Genomic DNA, 16,121 nt, shown 5'->3' with positions numbered 1-16,121 from the left:
CTGAATTCTGTCCTGTAGGGTTTTTGTGTGCTCTTCGTAGCCCCGTCAGCTTTTCCAGGTTTCATTTTGTGCAGAGCGCTAGGTGTGGGTCAGACCCAGGAGTGTTGCACAGGGTCCTGGGCTCAGGGCTGGGATGCTGCTCAATGAAGGGCTGGGAACTGGGTCATGTGGGAGAACCACTGTCAGAGCCACGTGTTCACAGCAAACTTCTGGGGTCCTCTCCAGAGCTACATTTCTTGTAGCAGCTGAAATCAGAGGTCCTTTGGGCCAGGCACCGAGCTTGCTCTTTGCAGGAGCTCATCCCAAAGCCTTTACAGCCCAGGCAGGGCGGTTTTGGGGTTGCACCAGAGCTGGAGGAGAATCCAGGAGGCTGCTGTGAGGCTGCCTCATGCTTCTGCTCATCCTCGGTAAGCTGAGGTTTCTGAACCCTTGTTCCCCAAACCAGGGCACTCCTGCACTGGCTCCTGCCTGTCCCACGTGCCCGGCTCTCAGTTTTGTCCCGCAGCTGGATGCAATGGGCAGTGATCCCCCACTGGTGTGATTCCCATCCCGTCACCGCAGCATTTCCCTGGAGCACTGGGAGAGCCGAGCCTGCATGGCCCTGAATTTGTGCTTCCTGCTGCTCCTCAGGTTCCTTTCAACTGAACCGCACGGAAAAGAAAAGGAGTGAAAAGATGGGGAGCTGGGCCTGACACTCCCCGCTGTGAAACGGCTGCAGTTGGGCCCTGTGACAGCAGGAGGTGTGCCACATGGCAGGAGAAGCCCGGCACGAGCATCTCGCGCAACGTGCTGCCTCTGCCAGCCCTTCTGGGTCAGCTCAAAAATAGAGAAGAGCGCTTCTCCCCCGGCACGCTTCGTATTTTTAAAAGCATTGTGGTTTTTTGTTCTGTTTTCTTTAAATAATTTTCTAAAAAGTTGAAACCGTACGACTGGTGCTTTTTGACCCAAACAAGAAAACTGAAAGCTCAGTGAGACATTGTGGTTTGGATTGCCAGTTGTAAAGATTTTTGTGTTCCAGCACGCGAGGCTTTCAGGCCAAGGGCTCGTTCCAAGCAGTGGCTCGACAACATGTGGGTTAATAGCTGGAGATGTGTCTGTCCACACAGGTATTTAAGGGATAATCTGTGTTGCTTTATATTGTGCCAAGAGAGGCCGTGTCAGCTCTGGTCTCCGCTGCTGCATTTCCAGCTCTGCCCTAATTTTTGGGCAAGTCTCTCCATATGTACAATAGCTAGAAACAGTTTTGTTCCCTGGAGAGGCTTTGAGGTTTAACATTTATAAAACGCTTTGAGATCTGCAGATAAAGGAAAGCAAGACAATAAATAGCGACCAAGGCTGTGCCAGACAAATACCCTGTATCACCACAACAGAGCCACGCAGGATTGGGTGGAGATGGCTTTTGTTCGAGGGCAAACAACTGCTCCAGAGCTGCTCTGCGGGCTTGGATGGAGCCCTGCAAGCAGGGGTGCAGCTAAACCCAACCCTGGCCTTTAGAAGGGTTTGTGTTAAGGAGGTAACGTCTGTGGGTAAGAGCACGGGGCACTTAGGTGAGCTTTTCCCTGCCCTTCCCATTGCCCTGGGTGCTCTCAGGCTGTGCCCGGGCTCCCTGGGAGGAGATGCCACCAAGCTGCTCCGCGCTCCCCGGGCAGCGCATCGTAAAATCCCCCGGCAAACTTAATCCACTCCGTAAAGCCCGCTAACTTTCTTCTGACTGTCTTTGCCTGTCCTCAGAGTGAACTCCTCCGCAGTCCCCCGAACAAAGGCAGGCAGGAGTGGGCAGGGACCGGGGCCGGTGGGAGGAGCGCGGGGCTGGGGCGCCCGGCACGGGGCGCTGGGCTCTGCCTGCGGCGGCTCCGCGGACATGGCAGCCCCGCGCCGGCTCTTTCGGGGTAGGTCTTCCCAACAGATGTCTGGCAGCGCTGGGGCTTTTTTGGCAGGGGTTTGGAGGACGGAGTGGGAAGGAGTGATTTTCAGCAGTTGCAATTCTGCTCTCGAGGGATTTGGAGGCAGGTGGGCTCGAGCGTCGGGCTGGAGATCCACGGGGGTCTCCTTTGGGTGCCGTGCCGCTTTGGGGCAGGGGCAGAGGGCGTTAACGCTGCTCGAGGACACAGGATCCCGTTTTGGGAGCAGGATGCGTGGCACATGAGAATCGCTCATCTTTTCCTGCTGCTTCCCTGCCTTCCCCCATAACGTGAGACCCTGAAAGCCTGTTGCAGCGAGGTGCTGCCGGTGGCACGGAGAGGAGAAGGGCGCGTAGCTGGGGCTGCCTCGAGCACAGCGGCCGTTGTGAGCTGGGGGTTTCTCAGCCCCTCAGCGGGAGCAGGGGGCTGGCGTGGTTCGGGGCTGTGATGCAGCCTGGTCGCGGGCTTTCCTTCTTCTGCAAGGGGCTTGCGGGGTGGTTTCATTTCATCTGGTTTTAGGAACAGATCCAACCAGTGCCCAGCTGCCTGGAGATGGTTTTGTTTTAGTCCGAGTGGTTTGTGTGTATCTGGGCTTAACGGGAACGAAACCAGTTTATCTGAAGAGTGCCTGCTCAGAAGTGAGCTGGGCTGTGCCCGGGCTCTTGCTCTGGTTTGGAGACCCTGACCTCTGAGTTGTAAATAAGCATGGCTTTGTGAGCGAGGCAGCACGCTGCATGCTTCGGGGCAGTCGGGATGCTGGGGAGCACCCGAGGTTTGGGGGATGCTGCTGGAGCACACAGAAGGAGCAGAACTGGGCTTGACTTGCCAGAGGCTGGTCCCTGGAGAGGCAGACGCGCTCCTTGCTCCTGACAGAGGAGCGAACCTGGGGGCACGTGCTGCGCCGCGATGCCCCGTGGGCAGTGGGGAGGCTCGCAGGGGGCTGCTCCCTCATTTCGGCTTGGGGCCAAGGGGTCCCGGCCCCACTGGGGCAGCTCCTGCAGCCGGCTGTCCCCTCCAGCCTGCAGCCTGGCGAAGCGGACGGGGCTCTCGGGAGGTGTGGAGCTGTGGTTTTGCAAACAGCTGAGCCGGCGAGGTCTTCATCTTCCTCTTCCCCTCCCTGCTGGCCTGGCCCTGTCATGGGGGCTTCTGGGGCATGTTGTGCTCTGAATGGGGAACTGGTTTTCACTGGGTTTCCTGCTGTTCTACGCGTTCAGCAACTCCTGGAAAGTCCAGTGAGCCCCAGAACTTGCTCAAGAGAAATGTGGGGCAAAGCGTCCTTTCCTTCTCAAAGCAGCGAGTGCCTCGCGTGCCCCAAGCCATCTCCTGAGCCTGGTGCAGTGAGGAGCTGAAGGCGGCTTGGTTCTGCGTGCCGGAGATCCATGTGATCCTTCAGTGGTCACTCACATTTGCAGGGTTTTCCTTGCTGAGGTGAGGAGGTTTTTCCCTATTTTTATTTGTGTACATTATTTCCCAAGTTGCAGCTGTGGGGCAGTGGCTCCTGCACACCCAGCGGTGTCCCAGCACACCGGGAGCCCCTGGTGTCACCCCCCTTGGACCCCCCAGAACTTCTGCACCGGGGCAGCTCTTGCTGTTCGTGGAGGAAATGATTCCCTTGAGCTTCTTGCAGTTAAAAGGCAGCTTTAGGAAAACTACCGGAGAAATGTCTAAGGGTGAATTTTGCTAGACAGTTGTATCGGCGTTCCTGATAAGAAGTGTTACCGCTCGTCTAGACAAAAGCACCAGGACATAAAACACGATAGAGAGGAGAGGGAGATGAGATAATCTAATGGGTCCCTTTTTGTCTCCAGCCCATTCCTCTATCAGCGGGATGTTTGTGGGGTTTGTGGGGATATTTGCAGGGTTTTGCTGTTAGTGTGAGAGATCACACTGGCTCCTAGGGGCCATCGCTAAGCGATGCTGGCGTTGCACCCAGGAAATGGTGTGAAATGCACGTGCAGGAGGGGGGAGCGTTGGTCGGTCCCAGGAGCGCGAGGAGCCACACGAGGAGTGCCACCTGCTGGCACCTCGCCACCGGCCCGGCACCGTCTGCCCAGCGAGAGGAGAGCTCGGTGGGAGCAGTGGGGCCCTCGGAGGGGGGGGGGCACGGTAGGGACGGCTTCCCTGGCTCCTTTGGGGACGTCCTTGTGGCACGGGCACGTCCTCCGTCCGCCGGGTGCAGGAGGAGCCCAGACGCACGCGTGTGCCATGCTGGGCTCGTCCGTACCCCCACGGCTGGTTTCAGTGGGATGCAGCTGGTGGGAGCGGTGCCACCCTCCTTTCCCATCCCTTGAGCTGGTCCCCACGCACGTGGCCAGGTGACAAATGTAGGTTTAAAACAAGCCGCCATCCCAGTGCCTCAATCGGTCCTCGAGGGTCTGGGATAACACGCTGCTTGGATGTGAGTGTCATGGATGAAGGGAACCAGGGCACGAGGTGCTGGAGCAACTTTTCCGTGTCCCCTGGCCGAGGTGACTTTAGAAAGTCTCTTGAGGCTGATGGGCAGCGAAAACCAATGGCCCAGCGTTGGTTTCCCCTGAGGACAGGAGGCTGGATGAGACCTCACCTGATGGGCTCTGCTCCATAAGCTGGTGTCGCCCTTAAAACAAAGCTGATTTTTTTTCAGGTAAGCTCTTCCTGTGATGTGTCCTCTTGGCTTCAGGGGCAGAAGTGGAATTTGGGGCATGGAGCATGGTTATGCAAAGATGTGGATTCTTAGCAAGGGAAGGGACAAGTGAACATCTTGAAGTATTTATAGTTAAAGAGGGGAAAAAAAAGTCGTGGTTCTTGGAAACGGTGCTTCTTAGTAGCAAGTAGATCAAATACAGCCCTTTTTAATGCAATTTAAATAATCGATGGTATATTCAATTACAGAAATATTTGGCAGAGCTCTAAATAGGTCACATCTGTCCTTAAACCGTTCTTAAGGTAAATACCTCACCATGCTGTGCCGTGTTGACCAAATTCTTCAAGAACCGGTGCCTGGGAGGGAACCCTCGTGGGCTCCACGTGCCGTTAATCCCCCAAACCCAGTGCCGTGTACCCTGCTGGGGTGTGGGTGTGCTCTGGGGATCCTGCTGCGGGTGTTTGGGCACAGAGGGTCGCAGTCCTGCACTTACAGCCCTCCAACCTGAACTTTTTTGGGTTTCGGCATCGGACGAATGCAGCGAGTGCGTGGCTGCTGCGCTGCCCAGCGCCGTGCTTTGGGGGAAGGTCTGGGGGGTGAGCCCCACACTGAGCCGTGTCCCCTCAGAAAAGGAGAAGGGGAAAAAAAGACGAAGCTCTGTTGTGGCAACTGCGGTCTCAAAGTTATTTGCAAACAAAAGCTGGAGCTTGGGGCTTGCCTCGGCCCCACGGAGGAGGCAGGTGGTGTTGAGAACACTTTGTTTGGGAAAGTTTTTCTCATTGTGTCGAACAATTCTTCTTAGATGATCCTTCCTGTGGGCTGAATCATTGGCTCGGCTAACACGTTAGCTCTCCTCGCCAGCCCTGCGCCGGTATCCTGTGCGGTCCAGGGCATCCTGTGCCGGGGAGCAGGGCTGCTCAGCACCCCACGGGATTGCAGCCCCAGCCTCTGGGGCAGAGCAAACAGCCTCAGCCGTGCCTCTCCTTTGCTTTCCTCCCACCCACGCATGCTTGTGCTCCCTGGGCAGACGTGATCTGTTTTTTCCTCTTGCTCCAGGGGAGTTCGCAGGGCACGCCGCTGGGCTGTTAGCCACATGGTGTTAACCACTGGCCCTCTTCCCTCAAAGAGAAGGCTCCCAGATAAACTACCGAGGCCGCCGAGATTGTGGGTGTTTGGCCGTTTCCCCGCATCATTTCCCCATTATTTGGAAATGGCCTGAAATTTGTCTAATTTTTAACCACCTCTGGCCTCCCTGCCCGCTGGCGGCAGCAGTGGAGGGCTGGGGACGCTCACGTACACGGTGCTGGCGCCACTCTCGGGACATGTCCCAGGGAAATCGCTGAGGAAAGTCTTCTCCTTTGATCTGAGATGTCTCTCTTGCGACATTTTTGACAGTCAGGTGGAAGCAAATGGGCTTCTGGCTCCTATTTTCCTGCTCTGTGAGCAACGGAGACCCAGCGGGAAAAGATTTATATTCCCCTGCAAAGGACAGCGCCCCCGTTGCATTTCTGACGCCCTCATTTTATTTTACGTTGCAAATTAAACAATACTTGGAAAGATGCAAATCGGAGCGGAAATAGAGGTAAATGCTTCTAACCAAAATAGTCTGGGTGTGCGAGCATCTGTATGTATATGCAAAGCACACGATTGTGAGATCCGAAAGGTCAGTGCGTGGCGTCCCGGGGGACACGCAGCCATCGTATTTCATTCCCCGCTGGCATCGGGCTGCTGTGCGCGCTCAGCAGAATGAATTCTTTCTTCGGACAACAATGCGTGCGTTAGTGTCGAGTGTCTGCATCTTTCATGAGTGTGCAACTTTGTGGTAAAACAAATGAGCTGGAAAAAACAGGATGTGGATTTACTCTCGCTCCTCTCTCCCCAAAGCTTTCTGTTTAATGGGATATAACCCTTTGCTTCACAGATAAGGCTCTATCTGCTGGATTTAAGTTGTTTTGTGGTAGCAGACATGTTGATGTTGTTGGACATATTTGATGCAGGACATGAAGACAAGTTCTCTGCGGGGCTGTCCTTGTGTTTAAGTTGCCTTGCGGGCTCGCTGCTCCCAAGAAGCCCTCGGAGGTCTCAGAGGGGCTTTGAGATGGGAATTTGGAGTGGCACAAGTCTAGTGTGTAGGCCAAGGACTCCTCGTGCTTCCATGGGTTTCCATATTTAATAGTAAGCTTTTCCAAGTTTGCATGCCTGGGAGCAGACTGTGGGGAAGGCGAAGGGGCAGCGAGGCCGATGGCCGGCGCAGCGTTCCCTCCCGCTGGTTTTCCAAGGCCCTGCTGGGAGCGCGGCTTTGGGGCGTGTTCCCGGGGGGTCCTCAACAAAACCATGTGGGGAGGACACGAGGGGGGGACCAGTGCTGTGCCCCTTGGGGGCTAATGCTGGAAGCAGGGCCCACGGGGTCGGCCCTGCGCTGCCCCCGGCCTCTGGTGCCCTCGGAGCTGCCAGCAGCTGCCTGGAAGCAGTCACCTTGCTTTTTGGGCCTCTCCATCCACGGGCAGCAGAGCTGTTCCTCTGAATTACGCCATAATCCAAGGTACTAACAAAGCCAGGCTGATTCTGACGTTTGTTATCAGCCCGCCTTAAACCAACATTGTTCTTGGACATGTCCCTGCAATTTGTCCCTGCTCGGCATCCTGCTCCTTGCACAGCGAGAATGGGGCGGTGGGCACAGGGGGAGCCTGGGGGCGAGGGGCATAGGTAGGGCCTCCCGGGGAGGCTGGGGACAAGGGACACGAGTGGGACCGGCCCACGTGCTGCCGACCTGCTGAAGGCACTGCCTGGCCCAGCCCCGTTATCATCTGTCCCGTTTTCGTGCTGCTCCTTTGTGCTCGTGTTTGGTCATTGCTGTGCCTTTGTTTTCACAGCTGGTGGAAGTGTTTTGAGCTTTAAAGTTTATTTTCTTCCCTCTGGTTGTCGTCACAGGTTTGTTGTCTTTCTCCCCGTGGCATCTTGCTGGCCTTACTCAGGGCTGGGAGGTAGGCCTTCGTGCCTTCGTGCCTTTCTGCTGGAGGAGCAGGCTGCTTGGCCACGCTCGGGAGGCCCGCTGGCCTCACTGCCTTGGCCTCGCCTCGTTGGCTGTCATTAACTTAACGAACCCGTCTGGTTTGGCCTCTTCCCCGAGGAGAAGGGCCACAGTGCAGCGTTTTCCCACCACCTGCACATCGCGCCGTTGTTTTGCACGGCCTTGATGGGGCTGGTCCAGGTGATTCATTTTCTTAATTATGACTTGGAGGGGGCAAGCTCTTGCCTTGATCCCCATTACCAACGGGGACGGGGGCCCTGTCCTTGCTCTCGGCATCAGGCACCCCTTACCCCCGTGCTGGGTGCGGTGCCTGCTGGTTTTCCCTGCTCCTTCCTGGGACATCGCCCTGGCCCCCGATCCTGGCCCGGGGGCTGCCGTGGAGCCTGTCCCATCCTGTGAGAGCTCTTGCAGCCACCCCTGGGCTCAGAAATCCAGGCCAAGCACTTCCCCAAGCCACGGCAGGGGCTGCAAATGCAGCTCTGTTTGGAAATGCCACGTGCACCATCTCGCAGACCATCTTCCGAAAGACTGAGAGTACAAAATACCTCCTTGGCTTTTTTTCTCCTTTCTGGCTTTGTTTTATCTGTAGATTTAATTTCTCTTTCCTGCTTTGTCTCCATACTCATCCCTCGCCCGAAGCCAGTGGGGAACGGATCATTTTTCCTTGCCCCCTTTGGGATACCTCTCCCATTTTTCCCCAGCCCCAAATACTTCCTAAAATCCCACCCTGAGTGTGGACCATGCAGCAACTGCTGAACCAGAACACGACACAGGAGATGCCAGAGCAGATGCAAAGCGGAGGAATTAATGATCACGGAAGTGGCGGAATCAGCTTTTTGTTTTTTTTTTAAGTCAAAATTATCCCCGGGCATGCGTTTGGGGAGGGGGAGAGCCAGCAGCAGGCATCCCCCTCAGGGTAGGGGCATGGGCGCTTTTGCGGCGTGGCCGCGTGCGCCTTGGTTTTGAATTCCTCGTGCTTTCATCGGCACAAAGGGGAAGGATCTGCCCCATAAACCTGTAGGGTTCTGCTATGGCAGGCTCCAAGGTGACCTCGTTCAGGGCGCCGGCAGGGTCCATCCTTGGGGGGCCTGATCCGGAGGGCCCACCAAAGCACTCGCTTCCTTCCCTGGCAGCAGCAGCATGAAGCCCTCCCTGCCCTTCGGCTGGCAGCGCCGAGCATCCCGAGCTGCCCTCCAGGTGTTCAGCCCTGCTTGCTCTTGCTTTTTTTTCCTTTTTTTTTTTATTTTTTTTTCGTCTTTTTTTTCTTTTTTTTTTCCTTTTTTGCGTGGGGGTTGGGGGGGGTGGAATTGTTTTGTCGTGCGCCGGGAAAAGGAAGTGAACAAATTGTATAGTCCCGTCCACAATCAACGTCCTGTAAACAGCCGGCGACTGCCTCCCATTCAAATCTGTTTTTTCCTATTCAGGGGTGGACGGGGCTGGTAAATAAACAGGCAGCCGCTCCAAAACACCCCGGTTTTCCCCTTGGCGAGGCCATGCCGGCGGCCGGGGGGGCTTTCCCTGAGGATGCCTCGGTGTTGGGATGCGTCGGTGCCGTTGTTTCTCACCGGGCAGCAGCGTGTGGGCCCAGGGAGCAAACCCTCACCAGGAAAAACAACTTTGCTGGTTTGACTGGGACTAAAGCTAATTACTAGTCGACTAATTTTATTGATTTCAAATCCCTTTTAGCGGAGATTTTGCTGTGAGGCTGATCGCCAGAGCGATTAGGACACAAAGCCGCTTAATTTGGAAGTGTTTTTCAAGCAGCCTTCTGTCACCTCTCTTTCAAACCAAATTACGGTGGCACCGGTGGCTGTGACCGCAGCGTCCCACCTCCGGCGGAGGCAGGCACTGGGCGTCGCGTGGGCACCCTCTGTGCTGCCCGGTGTATTCACGGGCAGGGCCCTGGGGGGCTTTTGCTCGTGGGGTTTTTATTCCCAGCCCTGTATTCCCGTCCTGCTGTGACGAGGGCCACCAGAGCCACCTCGCTTGTGCCAGGGCATCACCGTGCTCCAGCAAAGCCAGGGCTGCGACTGCTCCCAGAGCAGGGGCTTGGCCTTAATATTTCTAATAGATTTATTGAAAATAATAATAATAATAAAGGTTTTTTTGATGGGAATCAGATTAAGGAGGGCACTTTGATGCTGACAGATTGTGCCGGGCAGGGTGGAGGCATCAGGGGGAGGGAAGCGCTCAGCCCAGCTCAGCTGCAGCCGGAGCCACGCAGTGTCCCCCGGTGACGTCCCACCAATGTCCCTCACTGTCCCTCAGCACGGGGCTGCCCCTGCCTTCTTCTGAGGCCAAAAGCGAGGCATCTTCAAAGCATTTGAACGTACTGGACCACAGCTTTGCAGCTTGGCATGCGCTCCTCCAGGTGTCCCTTGGTGCAGGGTTTAAGAGCAAGCCCTTGGTCTTGGTGCACGAATGGTGACCGAGCAGTCTTGGGGGCAAGATGTCCCACTCTGTGTGTCCCTGTGTGTCCCCCGGGTCCAGAGGAGCACTGCCTGCCCTGTGGGTTTTGCTTGCAAAGGGATTACTGGGGACTGAGCTCCTGCTGAAGGACCTGCAGTGGCTGCATGGTGGAGACCTCCAACACCCAGCCCTGCTCCCTGCCAGCTGCATCCCGGAGCTGTGCTGGGATCGAGGAGTTGAGAGCTCTGAGAAGCCCTCCTGAAGGCTCTCCGGTGGCTCGAGGGACAGGACACGTTCCCAGGTAGCATCCAGGGCTCTGGTTACTGACTGAGGCCAGAGCCAGCATCTCTGCATGGCGTTTTCAGCTCCAGGCATCCCGGGTGCGGGGGCTGGAGCAGCCTGCGGAGAATGGGGTGGGAAGGAGCGCACGTGGCTGCTGCTGGGATGTGGGAACGGGGCAGAAAACCACACGCCCTCCTTAACCAGTTTGCTGGTTTCAGAGCTGCAGGTTCCCTCCTGCGTGGGGAGCTGCCCCCGGGGCCCGGACAGCTCGTGTGGGGTGGGACAGGCGTCTCGGAGCAAACGCAGCAGCACCCTGCTCACCTTCGGAAAGGGATGCAGAAGGCAGGAGATGCTTCGTAGCATGCAGGGTTGGGGCAGTAAATGCACTGCTAAAACCCGTCCTCTCACAACTGAAAGTGGTTTGAATGTGTCCTTGGAGGGTGTGCTGGGGTGGCGAGGGCATGCAGGACCTCGTGGCGCACGGAGGGCTTTTACTCGGGCTCAGTTTGGGCAAATTATTTTTATCTGTGCTGAGAGCTTAGAGCAGTTCTTGTCTATCAGCTCTTCTTAGCTGAGGCACAGAAATCGTAAGGAAAAAAAAATGACTGTCTGACAGCTACATCTTATTCTATTAGTACATTTTAATTAGAACATGAGCAAGAAATGCATTATGAATATTCATGATCAGGGTTATTAAAATGCACAATTAATCTGTACGTTTTTTAATAACTGTATTAATGGAGAGAGGAGGTAGCTCCTATTTTTGTCTGCTCTGAATTGGAAAGTGTGCCTAAACTTGGTTAGCTGGAAAAGGGTTTTATTTTAAAATAAAGTTGGCCCCGACCAGCTGCGGGCACATGTGGGTGTCTGCAGAAGCTGCGCGCGTGCCCTGTGCTGGGAGGGCGTTTTCAGTGCTGCAAAGCTCAAAAGCTGGGGTATGCCAGGATTACACTTGCTGGTGCAAAAGTAGTCCTGCTCCCTGCCACGCGAGCTCGATACGATCTCAGCTGGGGCCTTGGCTTTATTTCTTGCCCAGGACCTTGTGCACGGTCATGTGCAGGAAACCTGCTTTGGGGACGAGGCAGAGCTGGGGAGGGAGGGAGGTGCCCGCAGGTCCCTGTCCCGTTGCGGGGACGCTCAGGTAGGGAGCGCAGGAGGTGACAGCCTTGTCCTGCAGGCAGGTCCCTGAGCCAGAGGGGATTTTTTGGAGCTCCCCTTGAGAGGTTCAGGTGTGACTTTTGGAGGCTTGGTGCGCTCGCAGGGCTGGGGGAGCCCGACAGCTCTCCCTGCAGCACGTGAGCAGTGCCTGCAGGCAGGAAGCTCATCGGCAGTGCCCAAAGCCCTCCCGACCTCCATCGGGATGGGGATGAGGCATGCGGCCTTGCCCCCCGTGCCGCTGTGACCAAAGGGTTCGGGTGACAGGCTTGCACACCTTTGGGCGAGCACCTGGGGATGTGCTGGAGCTGCTGCAGCCTGCCCCAAACGCCGCCCTGGGCCCTTCTCAGCCCAGATGTCTCCATTTCCTGCTCCTTCCCCTTCCTCCTCCTCTTTTTTGGGTCCAGCCCAGCTGCTTGGTGCCGTGGGGAAGGCTCCGGAGCACCGGGAGCGATGGGTGAGCGTCACAGGCAGGGGGAAGCGTGGCCGTGGGTGGTGGTGGTGGCAGCAGCCTCGCAGCCTTGCGGGGTGTGGGCTGAGCAAAACCCCGCTGAGCCTCGGGTGGGTGGTTTTCACCCGCTTTTGGCCAGCCTTTGGGTTTTCATGGGTTTGGCAGAGGGCATTTGCTGCCGAGTTGTAGATCTGATACAAAGGGAGGGGAGGGCAGGTCGGCGCTACACTGGGATGGTTGCCAGAAACGTAAGGTGGGCAGGGTGATTTTTTTTGTCCTGGCTTCATCCCAGAAACGCCTGAATTCTCAGAACACCTCCAGGATGAAAATGGGACATTCTGCAGGCACCTTTCGCCCTGGTTGCTATAGCTTGGGAAGACGTGAGACCGTTTTCTCGAGCTGTTTGGAAAGGCTTCGGTCCTCAGGCTGGCCCCGCTGAGCGGTGTGCCGGCACCGGCACGTTTGGAGGCTCCCGAGCCCGTTTTGCCTCTGCGCCTGCTGCTGGGCTGCGTTCCGCTGGCTTTGCTGGCCAGCTGGGAGAGCGATAGCCTCGGCTCACCGCAGCCCCGTGGGTGCCTGGAGGCACAAGGGCCCTTTCGGCTCCCCCCGGGCTTTGTCCGAGGCTGACGGCCGGCTCACAGCACCAGAACCTCTTGGCCTCCTCTTCGGGCACCGAGCGAGCCCTTTGGTGCTCCCCCTGCACTGAACCTCCGCCTCCTTCCTCCTTTCCTGGGCAAGCCTGGCAGTGAATTTCGATTTTTTATTTTATCATTATTATTATTAGGGATTTGGGCAAAAATTCATCGCGGGCCTCTAGGCACCAGAGCCCCCCCCGAAGGCTACCCCATTGATCATCCCCCCCGGGGCAGCTCCTCTTGGTTCAGGGGGGCTGGAGAAGGGCCTGGGGGGGTCTCTCTGGCTGCAGCCACCGGGGCATGGCACCGTCCTCATCCTTCCAGCACGAGGGGCTGAGTTTTTGCCAGGGGTGGCTGAGGCTGCGGTTAGTGCTCGCCTCGTCACCCCGACTGCTGGGATGCTCAAAAAGTACCCGGGAAAGCAAGATGAATAGAAGGAGCCTTTCTGCCTCCCGATCTCCACTGGTGTTTGCGGGGTATGCAGATGAATTGCTTTAGAAAAACACATTAGCAAAGCAAAAGTTTATTCTAGGAAGTAGGAGGTGGGAGAATTGGCAGTAATTCTCCCTAGTATCCAAGGTATTATTAGAGGCTTATCCCTGCTCTGCACAGTAATCACATTGGAAATTTTTGATTAGAAAACAAAATCTAAATGAGAATTATGAATATTCATTAGGTGTAGAGATTAATATGCATAATTATGCAAATTAGACAGCAATTAAACACCAATTCTCTGGGGAAATGATTAACACAAAGGCACAGAAATAGAAGGATGTAATTTGAAAGAAGTTTCTGGTTAAATGAACAGTAAGGGGAGCGGAGGAGACAAATACGTGGCGTGTTTGCCATAATAATCAGCTTTGCTAAAATGCAGGCAGAGCGCGCCCTGAAACTGCCCAGCCCTCGCTGCTCCCCCAGTTCCTCCTGCCGGGGCTGCTCTGTTTGGAGCCCGACATCCCATAAATCCTGCTGGCACCTGGGCTGCTGGCAGCAGGACAGAGCTGGGCAAGACAGGGGGAGCCCCCAGAGCCCCCGGCTTTGGGGATGGGGACGGGGTCCGTGCACAGCGTCAAGGCAGAGGCGGCCCCAACCCTGTCGTGGGCTCGGGGGCTCTCCCCAGCAGCCCCACAGCCGACCCAGCTCCGGCGACCGGGGCGAAGGCGGGTGGAGGAGGCACGGCCTCTGCCTCGTGCCGGTCTCTTGCGGCACCCATGGGTGCAGGATCCTGCCCACTCTGGCCTCAGCCGTGAGCCCCGAGTGCTGGCTCACATCCACCGCACGCCCAGTCGGAAATCCCACTGCTCGGCTGGGCCAGGGCTCCAGCCTCCCCTGCCATGAGGGGTTTCCTCCGTGCAGTTGCAGTGCCCGATTTAACTGCAGAGCTCGGCTGCCGCGGCTCCCCGGGCGATTCTGTCCCGGTGGACGTCGGCCACCTCCCTCGGGCACCTCGTGTGCCGGTCGCCCAAGAGGCACAGCCTGGGCGGACCTGGCAGGCGATGAAAGGAGACGGCTTCCTACCGCAGCCTGCGAGCAGGCACGTTGCAAAACCCCTCCCGTTGGTTCGCTGCCATCCTGGGCTGAGTCACCTTTGCACGGGACACGCTTGGGAGGGCTAAAAATCACCCGGGTGGGAGCGGGCTCCGATCGGAGCCGCAGTATCCACGCACCTTCCTCTGCCGGAGCACGGGGCTTACATCAAAAATAGCCTTGAACAGGCGCGAGCCCCAGGCAGTGGTGTGCCCCAGCACGTCACATCCAAGGCTCTTTTGATGGAGTTTTTTAGCCCATGATCCAGCAGTGGGCAAGTCTGTTTGCACGCTGCTCACAAGCAAAAATCGGGTCCCGCTGGAGCACCGGGATGGGCGCGATCGGTTCTTAATTTGCAGCCCTCTTAAACATCAGGCTTCGGGGAGGGCAGGCTCCTCGGCACCGCGGGGTAACGCGGAGGTAAAATACTCGTTTCTCCTCTTCCCACTGCCCCGCGTTTTGAAGCCTTTCCAGGCTGCGGTGGGATCAGCTTTGAACTCCCAGCTGAGGTGGGGATGGAGAGGGGAGGATCGGTCACGCCAAGTGGAAGTGGTTTATTAATGAAAATATTGTTTTGTTTGTAGAAGGAAGAGTTAATTTTGCGAGAACACCTTTGAGGCTTTGCTGATAAAGCAAGAGTAACCTTTGTTCTTCCTGTTTTTCGGTAGGTTTGGATGAAAGACCGGGATCAGGTTCCTGGGGAACGGGAGATCAAAACAGCTCCACATTTGACCAAGGAAGGGTAAGGATAAAGCACAAACACCGAGCTCAAATGAAAATAAACGGAGGCTTTGCGATGGCCTCTCAGTGCACGCACTGTGCCCAGGCTGGCTCTGACCCTGGAACAGCTTTTCTTGTCCCGTTTTGAGCGTTGTTTCTGTTACCAGAGGGGGCACAGCAGGCAGAGGGGGCCCGACCTCATCCCCACAGGCTTTGCTGCTTTGAGGCGCCCCTGGAGAAGGCTTCTCCTCCAAAAACCTCGCCCAGACCTGGAGCCTGCGGCATCCCCTCTCCCGGGGCATGGGGAGGAGAGGGCTCAGCGCAGCGGGGCTGGGGAGGGCCCCGGGTGGGGCTGAGGATGGGGAGGATTTTGTCGGGAAGCAGCCGAGGCTGCAACAGCACAGAACTGGGGCCTGAGGAGGGGAAGAGAGAAAAGACATTAACTTAATTGAAATGGTGGGTTTTTGACAGATGCTCATGTTTTAATGGGTTTGTGTGATTCGTTTTCGCAATGACACCGTTCCCTTCCCTTAGGTCAGTGGCGGAGCAGGCGCTGTATCATTTCTCATTTTTATAGACCTCCTCCTCTCCCCCTCTGCCCCCCCGGCTCGGGGGGGTCTGGGGCTCTCTGCCTCTCACCTGGCGGGTGCCGAGCCGCTGAGCGAAAGCAGAAACTGTGCAGGAGGCGCCAGCATGGGGCAAAGCCTCCCTGTGTCCCTGCCTTGGTGCCACGTCCCCTCCAAATGCTGCAGCTGTGCTGCCCGCTCCCCGCCGCGAGGGTGGGATCGTTTCAGTGCCCTGCTCACGAGGTGCCTTTGACTTTGACCCTTCTCCCTGCGAGAGGCCCTGCGCCCCGACAGCCCGGCCTCTCCAGTTTGTGCGGCGCGCTGATGCGACTTGGGGGCTGATTTTTGGTCCCTCCAGAGACTGCCCGTGCAGTAGCAGCTCGGGTCTCCTTCCTTCCTCCCCCCACGGCATCAGGTCGTGCAGCACCAGGCAGCGTCGCGCCGCGTTAGGTTGGGCACAGCGTAGGTCGATTCCCACGCACGCCTTGCGTGTTCGGCTCAGCATCCCCGGGCACACGCTGATCATGTCCGTGTTGCTTCAGCAGAGCTATGGTGAAGGCCCCCACTACGGCGAGCACAGGGACCTGCCGTCGCACAACAGCATATCTTCATCACCATTCCTGGGACCTGGACTAGTGGGTAAGTGCCTTCCGCTGCCCCGTAGGTGCGGGATTCAACCGGGGCGATGTAACAGGGAGCGGTACGTGCTCCTGCTTCCTCCACGGGACCCGCTCCAGAAGGGGCGATCGGAGCTGTGGTTAAAGGGGCTGCTGGCCACAAGGTCTCATCAGCGCCTGATGTGCGCGGCAGCCTCTGGATTT

At 57.0% G+C, this 16,121-nt stretch overlaps 1 protein-coding gene across 14 annotated transcripts in view; it reads left to right on the top strand.

Moving 5' to 3' along the window:
* Positions 1-16,121, top strand: part of TCF3 (transcription factor 3) — a 64,725-nt gene that overhangs the window by 20,256 nt on the left and 28,348 nt on the right. For 9 of the 14 annotated variants that reach the window (XM_035348225.1, XM_035348231.1, XM_035348230.1 and 6 more), the window contains exons 3-4: positions 14,683-14,756; positions 15,843-15,939. In XM_035348225.1, coding sequence (XP_035204116.1) covers positions 14,683-14,756; positions 15,843-15,939 — 171 coding nt within the window. Of the gene's footprint in view, positions 1-1,814; positions 1,890-14,682; positions 14,757-15,842; positions 15,940-16,121 lie in introns of those variants that run through there. The other 5 variants (XM_035348239.1, XM_035348238.1, XM_035348226.1 and 2 more) reach the window with 3 other exon arrangements.

This window comes from Oxyura jamaicensis, chromosome 28 (assembly GCF_011077185.1).
Source record: "Oxyura jamaicensis isolate SHBP4307 breed ruddy duck chromosome 28, BPBGC_Ojam_1.0, whole genome shotgun sequence".
Lineage (NCBI taxonomy): Eukaryota > Metazoa > Chordata > Aves > Anseriformes > Anatidae > Oxyura > Oxyura jamaicensis.
Note: the sequence above shows the minus strand (reverse complement) of the source record. Positions and strands in the feature narration are given on the sequence as shown.